General features: G+C 39.6%; 2 protein-coding genes across 7 annotated transcripts; one reads left to right on the top strand and one right to left on the bottom strand.

Annotated features, from left to right (window-relative positions):
- The first annotated feature begins 502 nt into the window (after nucleotides 1-502).
- LOC135585958 (AP2-like ethylene-responsive transcription factor AIL7) lies at nucleotides 503-7,149 on the top strand. 6 transcript variants are annotated; one of them, XM_065111440.1, is made up of 8 exons: nucleotides 503-639; nucleotides 878-1,760; nucleotides 1,866-1,948; nucleotides 5,986-6,080; nucleotides 6,162-6,235; nucleotides 6,323-6,373; nucleotides 6,657-6,742; nucleotides 6,828-7,149. In XM_065111440.1, the coding sequence occupies exons 2-8, from the start codon at nucleotides 988-990 to the stop codon at nucleotides 6,968-6,970; spliced, it is 1,305 nt and encodes a 434-aa protein (XP_064967512.1). In that variant the 5' UTR covers nucleotides 503-639; nucleotides 878-987; the 3' UTR covers nucleotides 6,971-7,149. The 6 variants fall into 6 exon arrangements, with proteins under 6 accessions (XP_064967512.1, XP_064967516.1, XP_064967511.1 ...); XM_065111444.1 differs by having other exon boundaries at nucleotides 519-675; nucleotides 6,660-6,742; XM_065111439.1 differs by having other exon boundaries at nucleotides 519-675.
- A 2,218-nt stretch (nucleotides 7,150-9,367) lies between these two features.
- On the bottom strand, nucleotides 9,368-11,301 carry LOC135614272 (transcription factor TCP15-like). The gene has a single exon (XM_065111438.1). The coding sequence runs from the start codon at nucleotides 10,625-10,627 to the stop codon at nucleotides 9,521-9,523; it is 1,107 nt and encodes a 368-aa protein (XP_064967510.1). The 5' UTR covers nucleotides 10,628-11,301; the 3' UTR covers nucleotides 9,368-9,520.
- Nucleotides 11,302-19,990: the final 8,689 nt, after the last annotated feature.

Genomic DNA, 19,990 nt, shown 5'->3' with positions numbered 1-19,990 from the left:
ATTTGTCTACGAATCTTGAAAATTGCACGACTCTTCAAGTGAGGGATGCATGTTTCGGCCCACCATGTCTCGAAATATTTGCCTACGTAAGACCGTTAAGTCGAATTGAGCCGGTCCATCACAATCGGTACCAAGTGAAGTGACGAATCACGTCCGTTCATTAATCAATCCGCTCTCACGACAGCCGTCTGATCGATGGGCTTCCTTACGGACTTCCGCACTATACCGTCACCGCCCACATCAATCCCATCGGACGGTCCTCCGCGCTCGGGGCCGACCCTTATCCCACCTGGAGATCCGTGCCGTCCATGTGACCGCACCGCCTCGCGCGTGCGAGTCCCGAGCCACACGCGTCGTACGTACATCAATCTCCGGCTCAGTCCTCGCGGTTCGGTGAGCTGGACATTGAGATCCGCACCAAGAAGCAATTGAACGGTGGATGATAGACCCGTGTCACGGGAGTCTCGTGCTTCGCTGCACTTGATCCACTGCCTCCTTCGATGGGTCAGGTCACCCCGTTCGGGACTTTAAATCCACGTCGCAACTTACCCTATCCGAAACGTATTCCTTGCCTTCCCTTCGACCGATCGAGCACAAATCGTAAGGCGTTCCCCATGATGCAATCTTCATCGATCCGAGGCACGCTTCCTTGATTTCCCCCTAATCTCATCATGCGTACGATTCTCAAAGAACTTCTCTTTTATGCAAAATTTGGGGATGAACGCAAATTTTTAATCTTGTGAAAACGTATTAAGGTTTGGATCTGCACGGAAATTATTGGAAGCGATTAATTTTTTTTGTTTTTCATGCTTTTGGTATCTCTTTGGCAACTTCTTCACAGATTATTCAATCGAAATTTTCGTTTTTGGTGTTGAAGGCATTGAATGAAATATTGTAAAGCTGTAAGATTTACTCCAAGAAAGGGGATTAGGGTTTGGAGGAAAGAATTTTCGACTGTGGAAGAGTGGAAGGCAGGATTTTGCGCGGATGAGCGAATCAGGAAAACCATTGAAATCACTGGAAGATGCAGAACTTCCCGGGAATCATAACCCCATGCTGCCGCTTCTTAACGAGGGGTCTGAAATGGTAACCTGCCCCCGTGGAGATGGAAAAGCTGGAGCTGAAGGCTCAGTAGTTGTAGGACTGGAAGTTGATTCTGTGGTAGATGATGTACCTGGCACCATATCTGATTCCCGAATAGAAACGACCGTCGTTGAGAAGAAACCTGATTTTTTTGAGAATGCAGTGGCCAAGGATTCCTATGGAGCGGAAGTGGCACATGTGAGCAGTGGTGGTATTAATGCTACTGCTGGTGTTGCTGGCGAGGAAACGGCTGTTAGAATGGAATCCGATGGCTTGGAAGCAGCACCATTAAGTATTGCGGATGTCAATGCTACTGATGTTGTTGATGATGAAGGAGCTACTGTTAGAAAGGAATCTGATGGCTCAGAAATTCTGTCAGGATCCCATCATGATATGAATGCATTCAATAGTGTCGATGAAGTGGATAATGCTGCTGGGAAGGAACGTAATGGTTCAGACATGCCATCTACTAGCTACGAGAGGATAAAGGCCATTGATGATGCAACTAAGGCTATTGATCATGTTGCAGATAAGCAGATTGATTTTGAAGAAGCTACTGATGGTGGTTCCATGGTTGCTTTGCCTGATAAGGTTCCCCAAAAGGTCAGTACTCTTGTGGCTGCGGCCATGAAGAAGTATGCAGCACCGAGATCATCCAGTTATCATGGAGTTACTAAGTGAGTTCTGAAGCAGAGCTTATCCAAGAGAAACTTTAACCTTGATGAAGGCCTTGAAACTGATTTTTGAAACTTCATGATGATCTGTTCGTGATTTGGTTACAGGTTAAAGTGGAGTGGAAAATTTGAAGCACATCTCTGGGACAACACAAGCAGAGTTGAAGGCCGGAAACGAAAAGGCAAACATGGTATGTGTTACAGTTTTTATTTTTTATTTTTTAGTATGTGTTACAGTTTATTTGCCTTGTTGTAGCAATTGTATTGCATTTATGGAAGTTACTAATGCAACCATGGCATAAACATTGTATCTCACCAAGGATTTTCTCTTCAAAAGAGATGAAAAGTGTGTTTAAAACTGCTTTTGTGAAGAGCATTTAGGATACTGCTTTATACATTTATGGAATTGAGAATACATTCTTAGATACTAGTTTGTGTTTGTCCTTTTGGAAAACAGTTTATACATTGATGGAATTGAGAATGCATTCTTAGGTACTAGTTTGTGTTTATCTTTTATGGAAAAAAGTACATCTTTTCAAGTAGATTTCAAACTGGATTGTTATTATCAGCTACCAAGGAATGGTCATCATTGTCGCTAAAGGGCGGCTTGATAAAATGAAAGAAGAAGCTGGGAGGGAATTATCTCTAGGTATCTACAGTATAACAATGGTGAGCCATTGTTCTTAACAATCAGATATTGACTACACTGGACCCTTTCCTACATTTGAGTTTCTATTATGGAGCTTCAACTTCCCTTCCTCCATCCTCTTTGCAAATCAGACATACAAGTTATGTGCACGTCCATTAATTACCACATCTCCCTTGACCGTATGCTGCCTCACTCACCTTCACAAGTCGTGCCTTCCACATGCCACATCAACTGCATTTGCAACCTTCATTGTGGCTGCCACTCATGTTTGAGTTCTTTGACAGCAAGGACTTGGAAGTCCTGTTTCAAGCATCAGGAGCCCACGACCTTAAGAAGTAATTGAATATTTCCCCTATTTCCTTCTCCAGGCATCCTAGGGTGTGTGAATCATCAAGGCCCTAAAAAGGCATTCAGTTAGACTTAACAAGAGAGCAGAAAAGACTGCCATCAAGTTCAACTATGAGGCTTTCCTGTTCTGTTGGGTTCACATTTCTGACCCCATTAAGTCATTGTACTGTTTCATGTTCTATTTCTATGGGTGGTGGTTGCTCTGGCACTTGTACTTGCCTAGGCTCCCTGCATAACAATAAGCCAGACTGGTTGAGTCTCAAGAGAGAGAACAATTTTAAGTGCTCCTTTGAGCTATTGTATAAGAGACTTAATGATCACCTTGACTATTAGACGACTATCTGTCCCATTGATTTTACTTCTTGGAATTTATGATCATGGAATTGCTAATTTTTTGGTGCATTGGATGACACAATATCTTATAGTTACACTAATATATGAAATAATGAATTTTCGGTTCTAATTCCTAGAAGGTTACTTATGTACCTTTGGTGGTGTTGAAGTTTAGGACTATATGGCAATGTTTCTCTTGTAAGAGCTGAAGTAAAAAAGTTTCTCGGTGATGATCTCTCCATTTGCAATTTTCCATGCTTATTTTCATTGATAGTCTTACCATTTTGGCTTCATGGGACTTGCAGCAATATCCAGTCATATAGTGGATATGAGATAAACAACTTGATACTTTTTATTATAATATATTCAATTCAAGTATATTTGAAGATGCAATGATGTTCAACTTCTTTATAAATCTTTTTGCCTGATGACTACCTGTTTGCAAGGGCTAATGTCTATCCTGTTGAAAGCTTTACTACCTAGTATCCCTATTGTTATTGATAATGAGTTTCATACTTATTGATTATGATACAAAAAAAGAAACAAAGAAGAGATGGAATTTAGGATCTCAAAGGATTAATTATCCAATTTACATTGGGCGGGTCGTATCTTCCACTTACCTGCATATTATATATGGAACTCAATGGACAATTAGTGGTGCCAAGGAGGTCCGAGTGGTTTTTGAAGGAGTCAAATCTGTTTAGCACTTTCTTTTCTCCCGTCATCACTTTCCTACATAAACTTATGCTTCCTCTAAATGCTCCCCCTTCTCTCTCTTTCTTTTCCTCTCTCACTTGCAAACACATGCATAGGAACGTGCACGCACACACACTGTTACAAATTCCATTTGTATCCTTGTACATCTCATTTCATTTAGCAAGAGTAATATATGGATCTTTTGCTACTATTGAACTTCGTAAAAAATCACATCCTTAGTTAACTTGAGAGTATTTAAATCATTATTTATAGTGTCTAGTAATATCTTATTAGTCTTTTTCCATCACCCATCATAATATCTTATTAGTCTTTTTCCATCACCCATCATATCGCTGATAGCAATTGCTTCATCTCTTCTATCTACAATATATATACGTCTCCTCTGCACATGTTCATATCATTCTAAATGATTCTCTCTCATCTTATCTTATATTGAAGCTATGCCCTAATTTATTTACAAATGACTTTTTATATCTTTCCTAGTAACTCCATGTATCAATCTCAATATTCTCATCTAAACGATAAACTTTTTTTTTTTGGTAAATGTTATTTCTTAACTATCCAACATTCAGGTCTATAGTGCATCGTCAATTACTAGTAGGGATGATAGAGCAGCACAAAATCCACATGGTAAGAACTAAGAAGACATGTTGATTAGATCAGTCCGATAAGCTATACTTCTTTCCTGATTGGTTGTGGATGCATACTTCCTTGTAGGCATTTTCTTCTCCTTTTCTAAGTATAATATTGAAAAAGATTTTTGCATATACATTATCAGTTGTTAAGTGCAATAAATTAGGATTACCCTATTCCCAGATATGACTGTGTTGTAGCTAGATATGACCACTGATAGGGGAGTATTTCAAGTTGAACATGGATTGGAGTTATCTGTGGAGTCCAGATAATAATTTTAGATTTAGTAGAATTGTAATCTTTCATAAATTCAGATTTTTTGTGTTCTTTAATCAAATTCTTCACTGTTGTTGTTCTGGGATTATAGTGTATACTGGTTAGATATGATCACTGATGCAGGAATATATCATGTTCAACATGGTTTGGAGTTAACTTGAAGTCCAGATAATAATTTTGGATCGAGTTGAATTGTCTTCTTTCATAAATTCAAAATTTTGGTGATCTTTATTTGAATTATTCGCTGGTGTTCTGGGATTCCGATGTATTGTGGCTAGATATGACCGCTGATGCAGGAGTGAAGTTCAACATGATTGAAGTTATCTGTAGAGCCCACTTTATAATTTCTGAATTTCTGATCAAGTCTAATTGTATTCTTTCATAGATTAATTTTTTGGTTTTCTTTTTTTTTTAATTCTTTACTGTTTTTCTGATATTCTTGTAGCATCAAGTTCCCTTGTTCTGTTTTGAGCCCAAGAATTCATGGTTAGGCCTAAATCATGTATTTCTGTATTTTCTACATGTCACTTTTTATTAGAACATTTTTGTCTGAAGTTAAAATTTCAGCAAATGCCTTGTCTTTCAAATCTGTATCTTATAGACCATTTTCTCCTAGAAATTCCATTCTCCTTGTCCTAGATCAATATAAAGCTTAAAATAAAGGTCTATTGGCTTGAGATAATTGAAGATGTCAGTCCTCTAATTTGTGTGTGTGTGTGTGTGTGTGTGTGTGTGTGTGTGTGTGTGTATATCCAAATGCAACTTAGTAGACTCTGGACTTACTCTATACTTCTTTTCATTTTGGTGACTTGGAGCTCACTTGTTCATGAGTTGTAAGAGATTTGCAGATGTATTCATTAATGGACTTTCAGTCAGTTTGGAGTTTGATGTAAAGTTTTGTTTTCTATGATTCCATCCTTCAGGAGTTGTTGGCATTGTATTTTAGCAGGAGTGTTGATGAATCATGGTTACCTTCTTTGTTGTTTGGTGTGCAGTAGCTCTTCACTCTTTCATTCTTTAATTCCTTGTTTTTACAATTCAATTTTGTTGAATCTCGTCATGACAAGTACATGTTGCTGAGATAGAGATGTTTTTCTGATTCCTTTTTCTTGGTTTGCAATTCTGGGACATATGTGTGGTTATGATCATTGCAAATGGCTGTTGCTACGGTTGTGCTTCAGTGTATTTAGGTCAGTATCGATATTAATGTGTCTTTCATTTAGTCTATCAAGCAAAACTTGTTTTTACAGTGGTTTTGATAAGTTGATGCAGGTAGCTATGTTTCTGAGGAGATGGCGGCACGTGCACATGATCTTGCTGCTCTTAAATACTGGGGTCCGGGCCCGGCCACCAAGCTTAACTTCCCTGTAAGATATATGTAATTTTTCATCTTCTTAATACGATGTTTGGAATTCATGATTTGTTAATGCATTTACTGAAATTTATAGGTTTCTGGTTATGAAAATGAACTTGAAAACATGAAGACTATGTCTCAAGAGGAATTTGTTGCCTACGTGAGGAGGTATACTGGCGAAACTGAATAATTTCCGAATCATCATATCATTTTGCTTTTTATCTTTTTAGCTTATCCTGATATTTGCTTCAACAGAAAAAGTAGTTGTTTCTCCAGAGGGGCTTCCGTTTACAGAGGAGTGACGAGGTTGTCCTCTCATTCATGTTATATTTATGGTTAATTAAATGTTTTTTTCATAAAATGCAACCTTCGTGGCTTTGGTTGATCCTCCTTGGACGAGCCTTGGCGCCATGATAACGTTGTTGCTCTTTTGCAACCTGATCATGTGTGATCAGGTCCAAGTCACGGAAACAACTTTTTGTGCTTGGTACATTGATCATCTCCAGACACTGCCATTTTTTTACTTTCGTTACGACGTCACTTACTGACCAAAGCTTCTGTTGCATTTGGTATGTCATCTTCGGACCAGAAGACGGAAAGATGGCAAGTGGCAAGCTCGAATCGGTCGAGTTGGTGACCTCAAGGACGCCAAGGACATCTACCTCGGAACCTTTGGTGAGCAATCCCCTAGATTCGTCTCATCTTTTGGAATTTGAGGTCAATGTTACTCACACCATTGCCGAACTTCCGTCAACGTCAGATACTGAAGAAGAGGCTGCTGAGGCATATGACATTGCAGCCATTCAACTTCGCGGAGTGCATGCAGTGACGAATTTTGACCTTAGTAACTACTGCGAGGGAGGTACAAGACGACCGGATGATTCGTTTAGGCTTGAGATGTGAAGTCGAATGATGTTTCGGCTTGTTGAATGATCGATCGATTTTCCAGGATTGGGGATGTAGTGTGGTTGCTACCTGTAATTTGTGTTTGTGTCGGTGGCCGGTGGCCGGAGCCTTCTTGTGGCTCTTCGGATGACTCTACCCAAGATCAAATGGAATTTGTTGCTGCTTGTAGATTTCAATCCCTACATTCAAGTATCAATCTCTGTTTGCTTGTTCATCGGACTGTTGTGCGATGGAGTCGTTCACCCACCAACGGGAAAGAATAAGGCCAGGTGACAGTGGGCCCCGAAGAATATCATTCATTCTATCCAATGGCATGTCGGGTGGTTCTGTGGGTACGCGAACGTAAATTATTTATGTTCACTACTTTTTTCATCGTTAACCCACTACGCACAGGCCCACATAACTACCGCCCAGAATCTGGGCCATCAAGTGTGGGATCCACAAGGAGTGCCTTCCCTTTTGTCCAATCATGATAGACAGGGCGCTTCGGGTTGCTGCTTTTGAGTCGTCCACAGAAGCGCCCGAAGAACGCGGAGGGGGTACTTGTGGGTGGCTTAGTGCCCGCGTGCGCGGCACGTGAGGCCTCTACTGTTACGTGGACCATTAGATCCCATCGGATGATGGCTTCCACATGCTTTGATGGATGACATTGAATATATATATATATATATATATATATATATATATATATATATATAAGGGGTAAGTGTTTTTTTTTCTAAATGGTATATTATTTCTTTAAGAGCTAATTACATATTAACCCTTGTAATTAGTTACCTTTATCATCTCTTTTTTTGTACTTTCAAAAATTATATTATGATTCTTTTGCTTTCGAAAGTGAAACATTTATCTCCGTTTCTTCTCGTATCATCGATTTTATTAACATTTATCTCTGTTTCTTCTCGTATCATCGATTTTACTAACATAAATATCATAGGGTTTACCATTGAACATGTATGATTTTCATCAATAAAATTGATGGTGTGAGCAGAAACAAGATTAAATATTCCACTTTCATAAAATATAAGAATCGAAATATTAAATGTAACTAATTATACGAGATAGGTAATATGTAAATTGCTAAAATCTAGCATCAGAGTTTTTGTTTATTTAGTTCAAATATGTACTCTTGACACTAAACGCACTCAAGATTGCATGACTTGTTGTCAGAGAAATCTGAAGTGTTCAGAGGAGAACATCTTGTCGAAAATGAAGTATATATCAGCAGATAAATTGGAATCTCATGTCAATTATATACACAGGTCTCTCAAATTAATATTCCATCGCCATTATATATGCAGGTCTTTCGGAAGTTGCAAACTGTGGCAACAGGACTTGTGAACACGAAGTACACAGTCTTTGGCAACTGTAGGATGAACATGGCTGGATCTCAAAGTGTTCCACTGGTGGACTTATCATGAACGCATCACACAGAAATGATACATCGAGCTCGAGAGAAAGGAAAAGTAAAGCATCATATGGTAAAAGCCTGAAACGAGACTTTTCTCCCATAACAAGGAGGAGAAAGAAACCTCGCAAGCACACACGGATCATCATCCCTCCATAAAGTGGCTACCTGTGTCAGATGTTGTTTGCGAGAGTAGAAAGAGAGCGAACATTGAGATCCAAAGTAAGTGGTTTCATCAGTCTCACTCGATCTTCCCTAACATGCATGCGACATCTTCTTTTCACTCTCGGTCTGCATGAAGAGAAGAGGGTGGAGCTGATAATTAATGTGCGGGAAGAAGAAGAGTTGCCTACTTTATTAAGAGGCGGAGCTTAAAAGGAGTGGGAGGAGAGGATAAGACTACATGTGGGTAGGGTTTCTCTATACAGCCCATCAGCTCAACGTGACAGCTAGATGTGATAGGGAAGAGAACAACCGACAAGTCGAGCATGGAATTATGCCGGTTTGGCCTTTTGCCATGTCTTCCTCCTCGCGTCCATCTTCCTCTGCCCACACTGGTTCAAATAAACAAGGCATGCATGGAGCTGAGCTGAGCTGAACTTTTGTAGGCACCAGCATGCATTTACAGGTAAGGCAGCACATAGGAGAAGAATGATTGCTTGTACAGATTAGAAGGAGCTCATTCCAACAACACCTACTAATCATTGATCAGATGACTCGCTCATTTGAAATTTAAAGTTGACTCACTGTTTGATGAGTACCCTATGCGTCTTCTTTTTCTTTTCTGCTGCGTGCCTGCAGCTTGTTCCTGTTCTCTCTCCATACCTTTCTTTCCATCCCTGTGCGAGGGAATGAGGAAGAGATGGTGGACCGGCGTTGGCTAAGATCACGGCTGGGATAAGAACCCTAGGAAGAGCATCATCGTATCAAGGCTGGCTTAGTGCTGCAGCTGATGAAACCCTAGCTAGAGTTTCTCTCCGTCGATCAGTCACACAAAACGATGGCTTGCATTGGTATCACGCGAAATGTTGTCATCAGAACAAATACGATAATCAACCGATGATGAGAGGGAAAAGCAAAAGATTAAGAAGCGGCAGAAGACGAAGAAGAAGACATGAATTCATGGAGAGTTGGGAGGACTAAGAATCGCTGGTGTTCAACGTGTCGTGCCGCTGGCTCCCCCCGAGTGCTTGCTGGGACTGTGACGGCGCGGCTTCGGAGGTGGTGGGCGGCGGCCGATACGCGTTGAGAGCTGCGAGGATCCCCATGTGACCCTCGCCGCCGCCGGTGCTGGAGCCCAACCCGAGCTGTTGGCCGGGCAGCAGGGCCATGGGAGTGGGGAAGTTCATGAAATGAAGCCCGCTGGAGAGGGATCCTCTGAACATGGTGGGGCTGGTGCTGCCGCCCAGCTGAGGGAACGTCCAAATTGACTCACCGCCGCTTCCACTGCGCCCGCCGCCGAGCATGCCTTGTGTGTTAGGGTTTGTCACCATCCACACCGTTCCCGGCATCCGGCCGCCGTGGCTCGCCTGGCTATACCCTGCCATCTGATGCTGCGCTTGCTGCTGTTGGTGGTGAATCTCCGACTCCCACCTGCGCTTCCTTATGCTCCCGATGTCGGCGTCCGATGAGCCCTCGAGCCCGATGCTACCGGAATTGAAGTTGAGAAGCATGGATGCCGAAGACGCTGACGATGGCCCCTCGGAGGAGAAACCGGGGCCGCCGCTGAAGTCCCACTCGTTGTGCAACCTGCTGAGGGGCTGGCCGGCGAGTGCAGTGGCCGCGGTGTTGAAGTAATTCGCCGCTCGGAGGTGGGAAGGAGCCGAGATGCTGGACCCGGAGCTGCGGAGGGAGATGTTGAGGGACGTGAAGTTGGCAGGGATGGTGCCGGTGCCGGTGGCCGCAATCACCGCCGGCTCGGCCTGCTGCAGGAGCCACTCGATGGTCTCGCCATCGGACTTGTGGCCGAGCTCGCGCGTCAGCTGGAACACGCGCGCGGCGCACAAGGCCGGCATTCGGATGCGGCGACCGCGGCCGTCGACCTTGGTGTGCCGGTCCTTCGTGGAACTCCGCTTAGGCGGCGGCTTTCTAGCAGGATTGGCGGCAGGATCATGGCTGCAGCCGCCGCCGCCGGAGGAGATAGCAAGCGAGGGGTAACCGGAGCTGGAGCACGAGTCCTCTTCCTTCTTCTCGAGCAGCTGGAGAGGGAAGTTTGGCCGTCGGGGGCCGCCTGCTTCGCCCTCCATGTCGGATCACACCATGCTACCGGCTTTATGGTCTGTGAGCCAGAGGTCCGATAAGGTGGTGGGGAAGCGACGGGGGGGGGGGGGGGGGCGGGGAGCACCACAAACTCAGTACACCTCTGAATCGCTTCCAAGAACAAGCAATTATAAATGCTTTTATGGCTCAAAGAGTGGCAGATGAAGGATCCCAAGGGAGACTCAAGCTTCGACCTCCATTTTTCTAGATGTCCGTAGAGCACCCAAGATTCAAGCGTTGATGTGCATGGGGCTGAAGAGTTGGAGTGGGAGAGAGATCCCCGAAAGGAAGAGTTATGGATGGTCCTATTTTATGCAGTTTGGTAGGACACCCAACTCAGAATTTGGTGAAGTGCCGGAAGAGAGAGAGAGAGAGGGATCACAGTATTTAATTCCTCTCTCATGGAGTTTGAAGGACACCCAAGCACGGAGACATATGTGCAGCGAAATTTACCAAGGGGAGATCAAAACACTGCGACTTGTTGGTTCGAACGAGAAAGAGAGATGGACTAAATAGTCGACGGAGAGAGAGAGAGAGAGAGGGGGGATCCAAGTATTGAGGAAGTTGCAGAGCACCCAATTCAAACGTACGCCTGTGAAGATCGATGACAAGAAGGAAGACAGATACTGAGAAAGAGAGAGAGAGAGAGAGAGAGGATAAGGGAGAAGGAAAGCGTTAAGCAAACATAAAGGAGGAGTGATGGAAGGCATTAGAAAGCAGCAATACGTGAAGTGATTTAATTTTTCTTTATTATTTTTTAATCATTTAAAATCCCATCGCCTGCTTTCACTGTGGTTGGCTCAGGGTTCCACGTGTGCAAAGACAAGGGGGCGGGTGGGCCGTATGTGGGACCGGCACCTCTCGCCCAGTGAAAAACGAGGAGGACCGCAAAAGAAAGATAATTACGCATGGGGGGCCCACCCCCTCCTCATCCCCCTCTCCCGCAGTCATCATTCCCTCGCCTTTTCCCATCATCCTTTGCTTTTGCCTTTGCCTTTTGCCTTTGCCTTTGTTTCCTAACCATGGTTGGGATCCCGGGATGGGTCCTTCAAATCCCCTCCTCCTCTCTCTCTCTCTCTCTCTCTCTCTCAGTCTCTCTTAGGGTTAGGGCTGGTGGGCGGTGCTTTCTCAGGTAGGCTTCCCGGATGTGGTCAATAAAGAGTCACGCAACATTCCCCCCTCCCTCCCACAATCTTGAGAGAGATGAACTGCAGAGGCACTTGACTCTTTTTCGGCAAACCTTTTATGACGTAGCTTTGGTTTTGCTGGTACTCCATCCATGGCCGCCGAGGGGATCTGGGTGTGCTTGCATGCTTGCACACACCCAGTAGTAGGACCTGGGGTCTCTCGGAGGTGGGTGGAACAGTTTGGCGAGGTACACATAATAATTAAAGCATGAACATGTACCCATGTCCGCTGCTGCATCTTTCTTGTGCCAGATTTAGAGGAGACAAGTGCATGTTGTGGAGATAAATGGGCATCAAGAGGATGCCCGATTCAGATGTCCACCTACCAGCATTCCAGTGTTGGTGCATGGTCGGAAGCCGAAGCTACTGTTCATCGTCTGGCGAGATAGAGAGATGATGATGATGAGTCGGAAGCAAAAGTTTGCCTGATGAAACAAAACACAATAATAACAGTTGCACGAAAGAGAAGTGGCTCAGCTTGTTTCGGCCGTGTTGCTTGAGGGAGGATGTCCTCCGAGATCTGTCCTGGTGGAATCTGGATCAACAAGTGGTGTTGTCACAGTGAAAGACTGTGCACTTGTGCGCTCGCCACCTCCCCTTTCCATTTTCCTTTTTCTTTTCCTTGTTTAAAGAGCATATGTCTCTGGGAATTAAAGCTTTGAGTTTGATATCATTACAAAGGTCTTAAAAGGACAGGCGAAGAGAAAGGGAATGAGGGGGTCGATGAACAGCTTGTTTGCTTGCAGCTCGCTCTGATACCACAAAACCATGGGGAGAGAGAGAGAGAGACAGCGCGAGAGCGAGAGGGGACATGAAACCAGAATACAAGGGCGAGTGGGGATGGTAGGCAAGCAAAGAAAAGGGAACAAGGAAAGAGTAGTGTAGAGAGGAAATCAAACCGAGAAGATTCCTGCAACACAATCAGGGAATAATAAAGATTGCATTGGTCATTTAATATAATGACATGATATAGTGATGGAATTGTTAATGAAATGGTCTACCACAAAAGTGTTTGCAGACAACAACAGGATTGGATGAGGACAAAGAACAGTTGTAAAGAGCTTCTCCCCTTAAGAAATGATTTGACTACTCTAACAAGCAATCAATCATGCACCCCCATTGCTGGTCGAGTGAAGAAGAAGAAGAAGAAGAAGAAGAAGAAGAAGAAGAAGAAGATGCTCGTGGGGGATATAAATATGTATACGAGCATGAGATCATCAACCAAATGGTTCAAACTTACATATCATGCATGACAGGAAAAGAGGTGCGACTGATCTCATCATGTGGTGGCCTTAGGGAAGAAATGACTCACAGAGTTGTTGTTTGTGGATGAAAACCTTTGGCCACTGGATTGTTGGTGGATCAAATTGGCAAGGGTGGAGGTAGGAGGGACATCCATTGACATCATCTCCAGCTTTATCTTTATGTGGCAGAAAGGGTAAACCTTTGCAATATTTCCAACTTATATAACCAAAAGTGTGACTTTGGCTAGTAGCTGTTAGAGTTTATTTGATTTAATTCTGTGCATTCATCTCTCTCCCTCAAACCAAAAAAAAAAAAAAAAGTTTAAAATCAACAAATAAAGAATATATAATATTAACATAGTTTAGTAACTCTTTTGCCTATATACAAATTCTTTATCGTTGAGTTATTCATATTCATTTATATACTCTTTCACAAATTTTTTTAATAATTTATATTTTTTCTCTCGAGCTTATTTTTCTCCCTCGCTAAAGTTCAGAGATATATGAGTTTTCATTTTTCGTGAGAACTTTCTTATCTTCATAAGAGACTGACTCCAGAAATCTCAAAATACTTATCAATCTCGATACTATAAAATAAATTATAAAAATAAAAAAATTGATCCCTAAATATATACTGCACATAATTATCACCAAAACTTCAAATGATACTTGTTCGATTTAATTCTTGTATCAAAATTAATCATGCATTATTATCTTATTAGACAAGTGGTTGTGTATAGCTCGATGATTTAAAAGAAAAAAATTACTTTTGACAATCATTTTATGAAACGCTTAAATAATAATAATGTGACTGAACGGTGTCAAACCATACAAAATTGGCAAGTATTCTTAGCTTTTTTCCGATGTTGGAAAAGATGATGGATGTTGATTATGTGTTGGACAAAATGCGTCAAAGAGCAAAATTTCTATCTCCTTTGGATAGAATACTCATCCTCGAGTAGGGTGTAGTGAGACAAAGAACGGGGCTGAGGCAAGAAGCATGGATAAAAAGGAGGAAGGGTTACCAAATCAGACAAGACATGCTCCAAGAACCGAGGATGGGTTGAAAGAGCGGAGGTGCCACCTGCTTTTGACGGCATCACGTTCCTCCCACCGGAGTTGAATGCGTGACATGGTCAGAACCCCACATTTGGACTGAGGTCCAATTCCTTCGGATCCAATCTCTCTCTCTCTCTCTCTCTCTCACATAGTTATAGAATTATGAGGATTGATCGATCGAATAAGTCGGATTGATCAAATCGGACACATGATAAATTTGACTCAAATATTGTCAAAGATTTGAATTTTCTTAAGGTCATTTAATTTTTTTAATTATAAAGATGAATCAAAAGAAAATCATATAATATCTTTTTATCTTTCTTTTTATATTTTTATCTCTTCCTCTCTAAGTCGTTCATTTATAAGATTTGGATTGAATTGATTGGTCAAACCTAAACAATCGATTCTAATGATAAGAAAATAACTAAATCTAGATTGATTCAATTCATTCGCTCTTATTAGAATAGTAACTTCAATTCTTTATTTGTGATCATATATTATTATTTATTTTTTGAAAATATTTAAGTATTTCAATATGACAATGAAAGAGGAAAAAATACACCTACTATACTAATTATTCTTATGTTTCATCTTTTTAACAAAATATATATTTTTTTCCTTAATTATTAAATCTATAGTTCAATCAATTGACCCATCTATTTTGGATATCATACTTTTAATTCGATTCTGATAATTGTGTTATCTCCTTCTACCTTAACATTGATGGGATAACTTCGGATTGTCAGATAATAATAATAATAATCGATACGAAAAAGAGAGATCTTTTTTACGTGGATATAATGACTAAGATAAATAATGGATCGTAATATTATGAAATGAATAATATATGTGAATAGATAGTGAGACACTTAAAATAAAAAAAATAAAAAAAGTGTATATTAACTTTAGACACAACAATTGGGAGGTAATTATTGATTAGTATAGTGGCAACACCTAATCAACCAAATTTATGACATTCTTACTTTGTTTTGTTTACTAGCCTCAATAATTCAAACATATCTAATATAGGATGCGTTGATTGAGTCATCCCTTATTAGCCAAATCCATCGATTTATTTGATGTGCTCAATTATCTAACATACCAAGTTGATTTATTTATGTATATATTATTAAAAAAAATAAAATTACACATCTATCCTATCAAAGTTTTTATTTATGTAAATATTATTTTAAAAAAATAGAATTTACATATTGTTAATGTAGAATTAATCATCAACACCAAATTGTTAGTGTTATTGTATCTAAAAATTAAATTTTCTTAAGTTGATTGTTCCTTCTCATATCATTTCCTCAATGATAGACACCTTTCTAGTCCAAAAATAAAATTTTGTAAATCTATGTTAATATTTGGGAGATGTTGGATAAGATTAGTGGTCCCATCCATAACTTAAGTGGTGGGAACTATAAGGGTTAATTAAAAAAAATGATTTAGGAAGAAGACATATTCAATAATTGGTTTATGAAATTGATTATGATTGTTATGATTTTCTAGTATGTTAATCTAGACATCATTCTATATGATTTTTAAGATTTTTAAGATTTCTTCTTTTGCTTAATTTTTCTTTCAAATTTTTGATTTTTATATGATATTAATATACTCTAATTAATATAAAGAGAGTAACATTGTGGTAACTTGGGATATATGAAAAGAGATGGTAAAATCCTAAAAAGGGAATACTCAAAAGAACTTAATGAGGAAAAGAAAGAAAAAAAGATATAACTGCAATTGCATTTGATGATGATATTATTATTACATATTATGACAAAGTAGTTAATCTCATATGCTAGGATTCTACTTGGATTATTGATTTAGTTACTTAATTTAATGGTATCTCATAGTGTGAATCTTTTATAGATGGTAATTGTGATCGTGTCAGAATGAAAAATGATGCAATGACAAAAATTATGAACATGGAAAAGATTTATATGGAAACCAATATGATATGTAAAATTATATCAAAAAAATATGAGACATGTTCCTAAAACGCACTTTAACTTAATTTCAACAGGTATATTTTGATGATGAAGGTTATGTCAATATCTTTGGAATAGAATATGAAATATCACAAAGGGTGATCTTGTGCTAGCTAAAAGAAGGAAAGACAACAACCTCTATATGACACAAGTGAAATAAATTCTAGAATAGGTTAATGTAGTTGATGACTATTTTGAATCATGACATAAAACACTTGCACTTATTGTTTAGTTGATAAGTAATATAGAATTACATTTCATATATTATTTTTATAGAAATTAAATATTTTGGATTTAATTCATATTGATGATTGTATTATGAAATCAAATATTTCATATATTTCATTTGATTATTCCAGAAAGGTTTAGATTTTTGCTTTGAAACATAATGATTAAGTGTTTAATGTACTTAAGTATTTTTATGCCTATGTTGAAAGAGAAACATGAAAGAAACTTAAACGCATCATAGTTGATAGTGTTAGAGATTGTAGAGGGTCACTTGAAATATATTACAGCAAACATAATATCAAATTTGAAAAGATAGTTCTTAAGACACAACAGTATCATTGAGTTACATTCTCTCATCCTTTTGTGGTGAAGCAGTAAGAATTGTTATGGATTTGATCAAGCTTTCTCCTTATGTTAGAAAGAGTGCGAATAGGAAAAGATGCTTCTTATAAGTATTTAAGAGTATCTGAATATGGGACATTTGTTTATGTTCCAAAAGATGATAGATCAAAGTTTAATGTAAATAATGTCTTTTTGTATTGTGCATACGAAGAACTTGGTTATAGATTATGAGAATTTAAAAATAAGAAAGCCATTAAAATTAGAGATGTGATATTTCTTGAAAATCAAACTATTATAGATTTAAAAAAAATTTAGAAACTAAAGTCATTCAATAAACATTCTATGAATTTGAGTTTGAGTCCTATGCTTTCTCTCATAGTAGCTATCGATGATGATAAAGATGAATAAGAAGATCATAGTGATATATCCTCGAACGATGATTTTGATAAATATATTGAGCATTCATAGAACCACAAATTAAACATCGATTGAGTAGATATACCATAAAGCATCGACCGTTTCAAAGATATTCTCTTCGTAAATATGTGTTATTTACTTATGAGAGTAAGAGTTAGAACATTACTAAGAATAGGTTATGTTACATGAGCGAATAAATAAATAGTTGATTGCCATATAAGAAGAATTGAAATCGTTATATGAGAATCATATATTTGACTTTGTAAAATTATATAATATTAAAAGAGCATTAAAGAACAAATGGGTGCTTAGATCGAAGAAGGAAAAAAAAACTCATAGCTAGAAGGATTTGGTCAGAAAAAATATATTGATTTTGAGATTGAATAGCTTGATTAAAAATTATTTTTCTTTATGATAACTTGGAGGAAAAAATATATATAAAACAACATGAAGAGTTCAAAGCTAAAGGTAAGACAAATTTAATATAGTCTTAAGTAAATACCAAGATATTGGTATAAAAGTTTGATTCTTTTATGATAAATCATGAGATGATAAAACTACTTTTGTATCTATATAAGATATTTTTTAATAATAATCTTATTATTCTTTTACTTTGGATGACATGTTAATTGTTGATCATGATACCAAAAAAAATATAGATTTAAACACATTTTTTGTATGATAATTATTTGTAGTAAGAAGAATGATAAACTTTGATTATATCTCATGAGAGATAGATATATCAACAAATTTTTTGATAGATTAAACATAAATAAGTTAAAACCTGATAACTATCCATTATTTACATGTCATCTCATTTCGAAATAGTATCCTACCAGTAATAAAGATAAAAAAGATAATGGACAGAGCATCTTATATGTAGTTGCCTTACATCATTTCCATGCTCATTGGGCATATGCTTAGGTGACACTATTATTTCGCTATTTGAGCTCATAGTTTAACTATTACTAACGTTTTCATATCCTCATAAATCATTTGACTTTTCATGTTTTCCATCAATTATTATTTAGATAACGGTCAACGAAGAATAATTACAATGACACATCCGTAAATCTATGAACACCAAACCTCAATCAATCTAGCAAAGCTAAATACAAATTATCACTTGTTTTTGGAGTATACGTATATATTGTAAAAAGGAATTTAAACCGAGGCAAAGGTTAGAAAAGTGTGGAGTACTTTGTGATTGGAGACAATGATGTGATTCAATGTACTATCACATGAGATACCGAATATGCCACAAATAATAGAATTTTTGGTTTCCCCATAGAAGTGACATCTGAGTTGGCATTGTTCGAGAAAGGGCAGACCTGTGAATGATTCCGTTATTGGCTTCTTCCACACGAGATTGCCTATATATATATATATATATATATATATATATATATATATATATATATTACATTCCACCTGTTGATTTTGTTGACCTGGTCTTCGTCTTTGACTCGGCTTCTATGCTTTTTGACTTTTTTGTTTGACTCTCGATGTGGAACAAGTCACGAGCCAATGCTAGAGATGTGATCAAATACCCAAACCAGAACAAGATCCAGGGTTCTCAACCAGACAGCTGGAGAGGGAGGTTACCACCGGTCGTGTTGACGTGGAAAGCCTGGATCCTGACTGACTCAAGACAGCTATCAATCAGCAACTGCCGGTCGCTGCCTCGTTGGCGTGGTGGTGGCCTCGCTGTCTCCACACCATCAGACAACAGGAATCCTCGTCTGGCCCCCACCTCCTCCGATCTGACGTCATCCATTTCTCCCTCTCTTTAAGTGGGCCACCCCGGCGGGCCCCTACCATTCCCCTTGGTCGCCATTTTAGCTGCCCGCCAAGCGCAGAGGCGGGCGTTCAAAGATGAACGCCTCCCCTCACCCTTGTTTGGCACCTGCAGCTGCAGATGTCAATGAAACAGCTTAAGAAACCTGAGGGAGACCTCACGATGCATGCATGGTTTGGTGATTCATCTCCCGTCCTGGAGATCAAGGTCTGCATGCCATTACCCTACTCGAGAACTGGTGTAGGATTGCCATGGAAAACTTGATTTCTCTCAGGTGAGTAGATCTGAACTCAACTTGAAGTTCCTGTGCCAAGCTGAGAGCAGGCATGTGCTGCGCTGCTCTCATCCGCCACTGGGGCCAAAAGCTAGATTGCAGTAATGGCATGCGAGGTGGCAGTACATGAAAGAGCTAATGTTTCCAGAGGAGTCCCCGCCCCTCCCCTCCCGCTCCTTCAACATGAAACATACGCTGCTGCGGTGACACTTGCAGTCTTGTGGCCCCTCTCAGTTCATCCCCAAATGGGGCTAAGGCTGAAACAGGCCACATGACCACCTGAAAACTATGATGATCCTGAGCCACCACAAACATTTCTCTATCCAACAAAGGTGTCAGTCTCTCAGGTGTACTGCCTACGAGTTCATCTTTCTGATCATGGCCCATCTTTGAGCCTGTAGGTATCTCTGCAGGTTCTCCATCGGCAAACATCAAAGCTAAAACATTTCTTCAGCAGATAACATCAGCATGCATTTGGTAGAAGATATTCATGTGCGAGGAGAGACTTGAAGAAAAAACTAAGAGAACGGATGATATATATTTGAGTCTCTTAAGCGTTTGATTGACTCAATACATATAAACCTTAATTAGTTTGACTCATACTCATCGTTAATAGATTTCCAACGGTTATAAACCACTTGTTTTCAGCATTAGATATGTCAGCAGCTATATCTAAGACTGAGGTCGATATCTGAGAAGACAAGATCAAGCAAAATCAACTAAAAGCATGGGAAAAAGAAGGATGATTGCCATCATAAGCGACAACGTTCCTGCAGCATTCCCAGCCATGCCTATCGAGTGAATGAT

The sequence above is a fragment of the Musa acuminata genome, chromosome BXJ2-6 (genome assembly GCF_036884655.1).
Source record: "Musa acuminata AAA Group cultivar baxijiao chromosome BXJ2-6, Cavendish_Baxijiao_AAA, whole genome shotgun sequence".
Classification (NCBI taxonomy): domain Eukaryota; kingdom Viridiplantae; phylum Streptophyta; class Magnoliopsida; order Zingiberales; family Musaceae; genus Musa; species Musa acuminata.
Note: the sequence above shows the minus strand (reverse complement) of the source record. Positions and strands in the feature narration are given on the sequence as shown.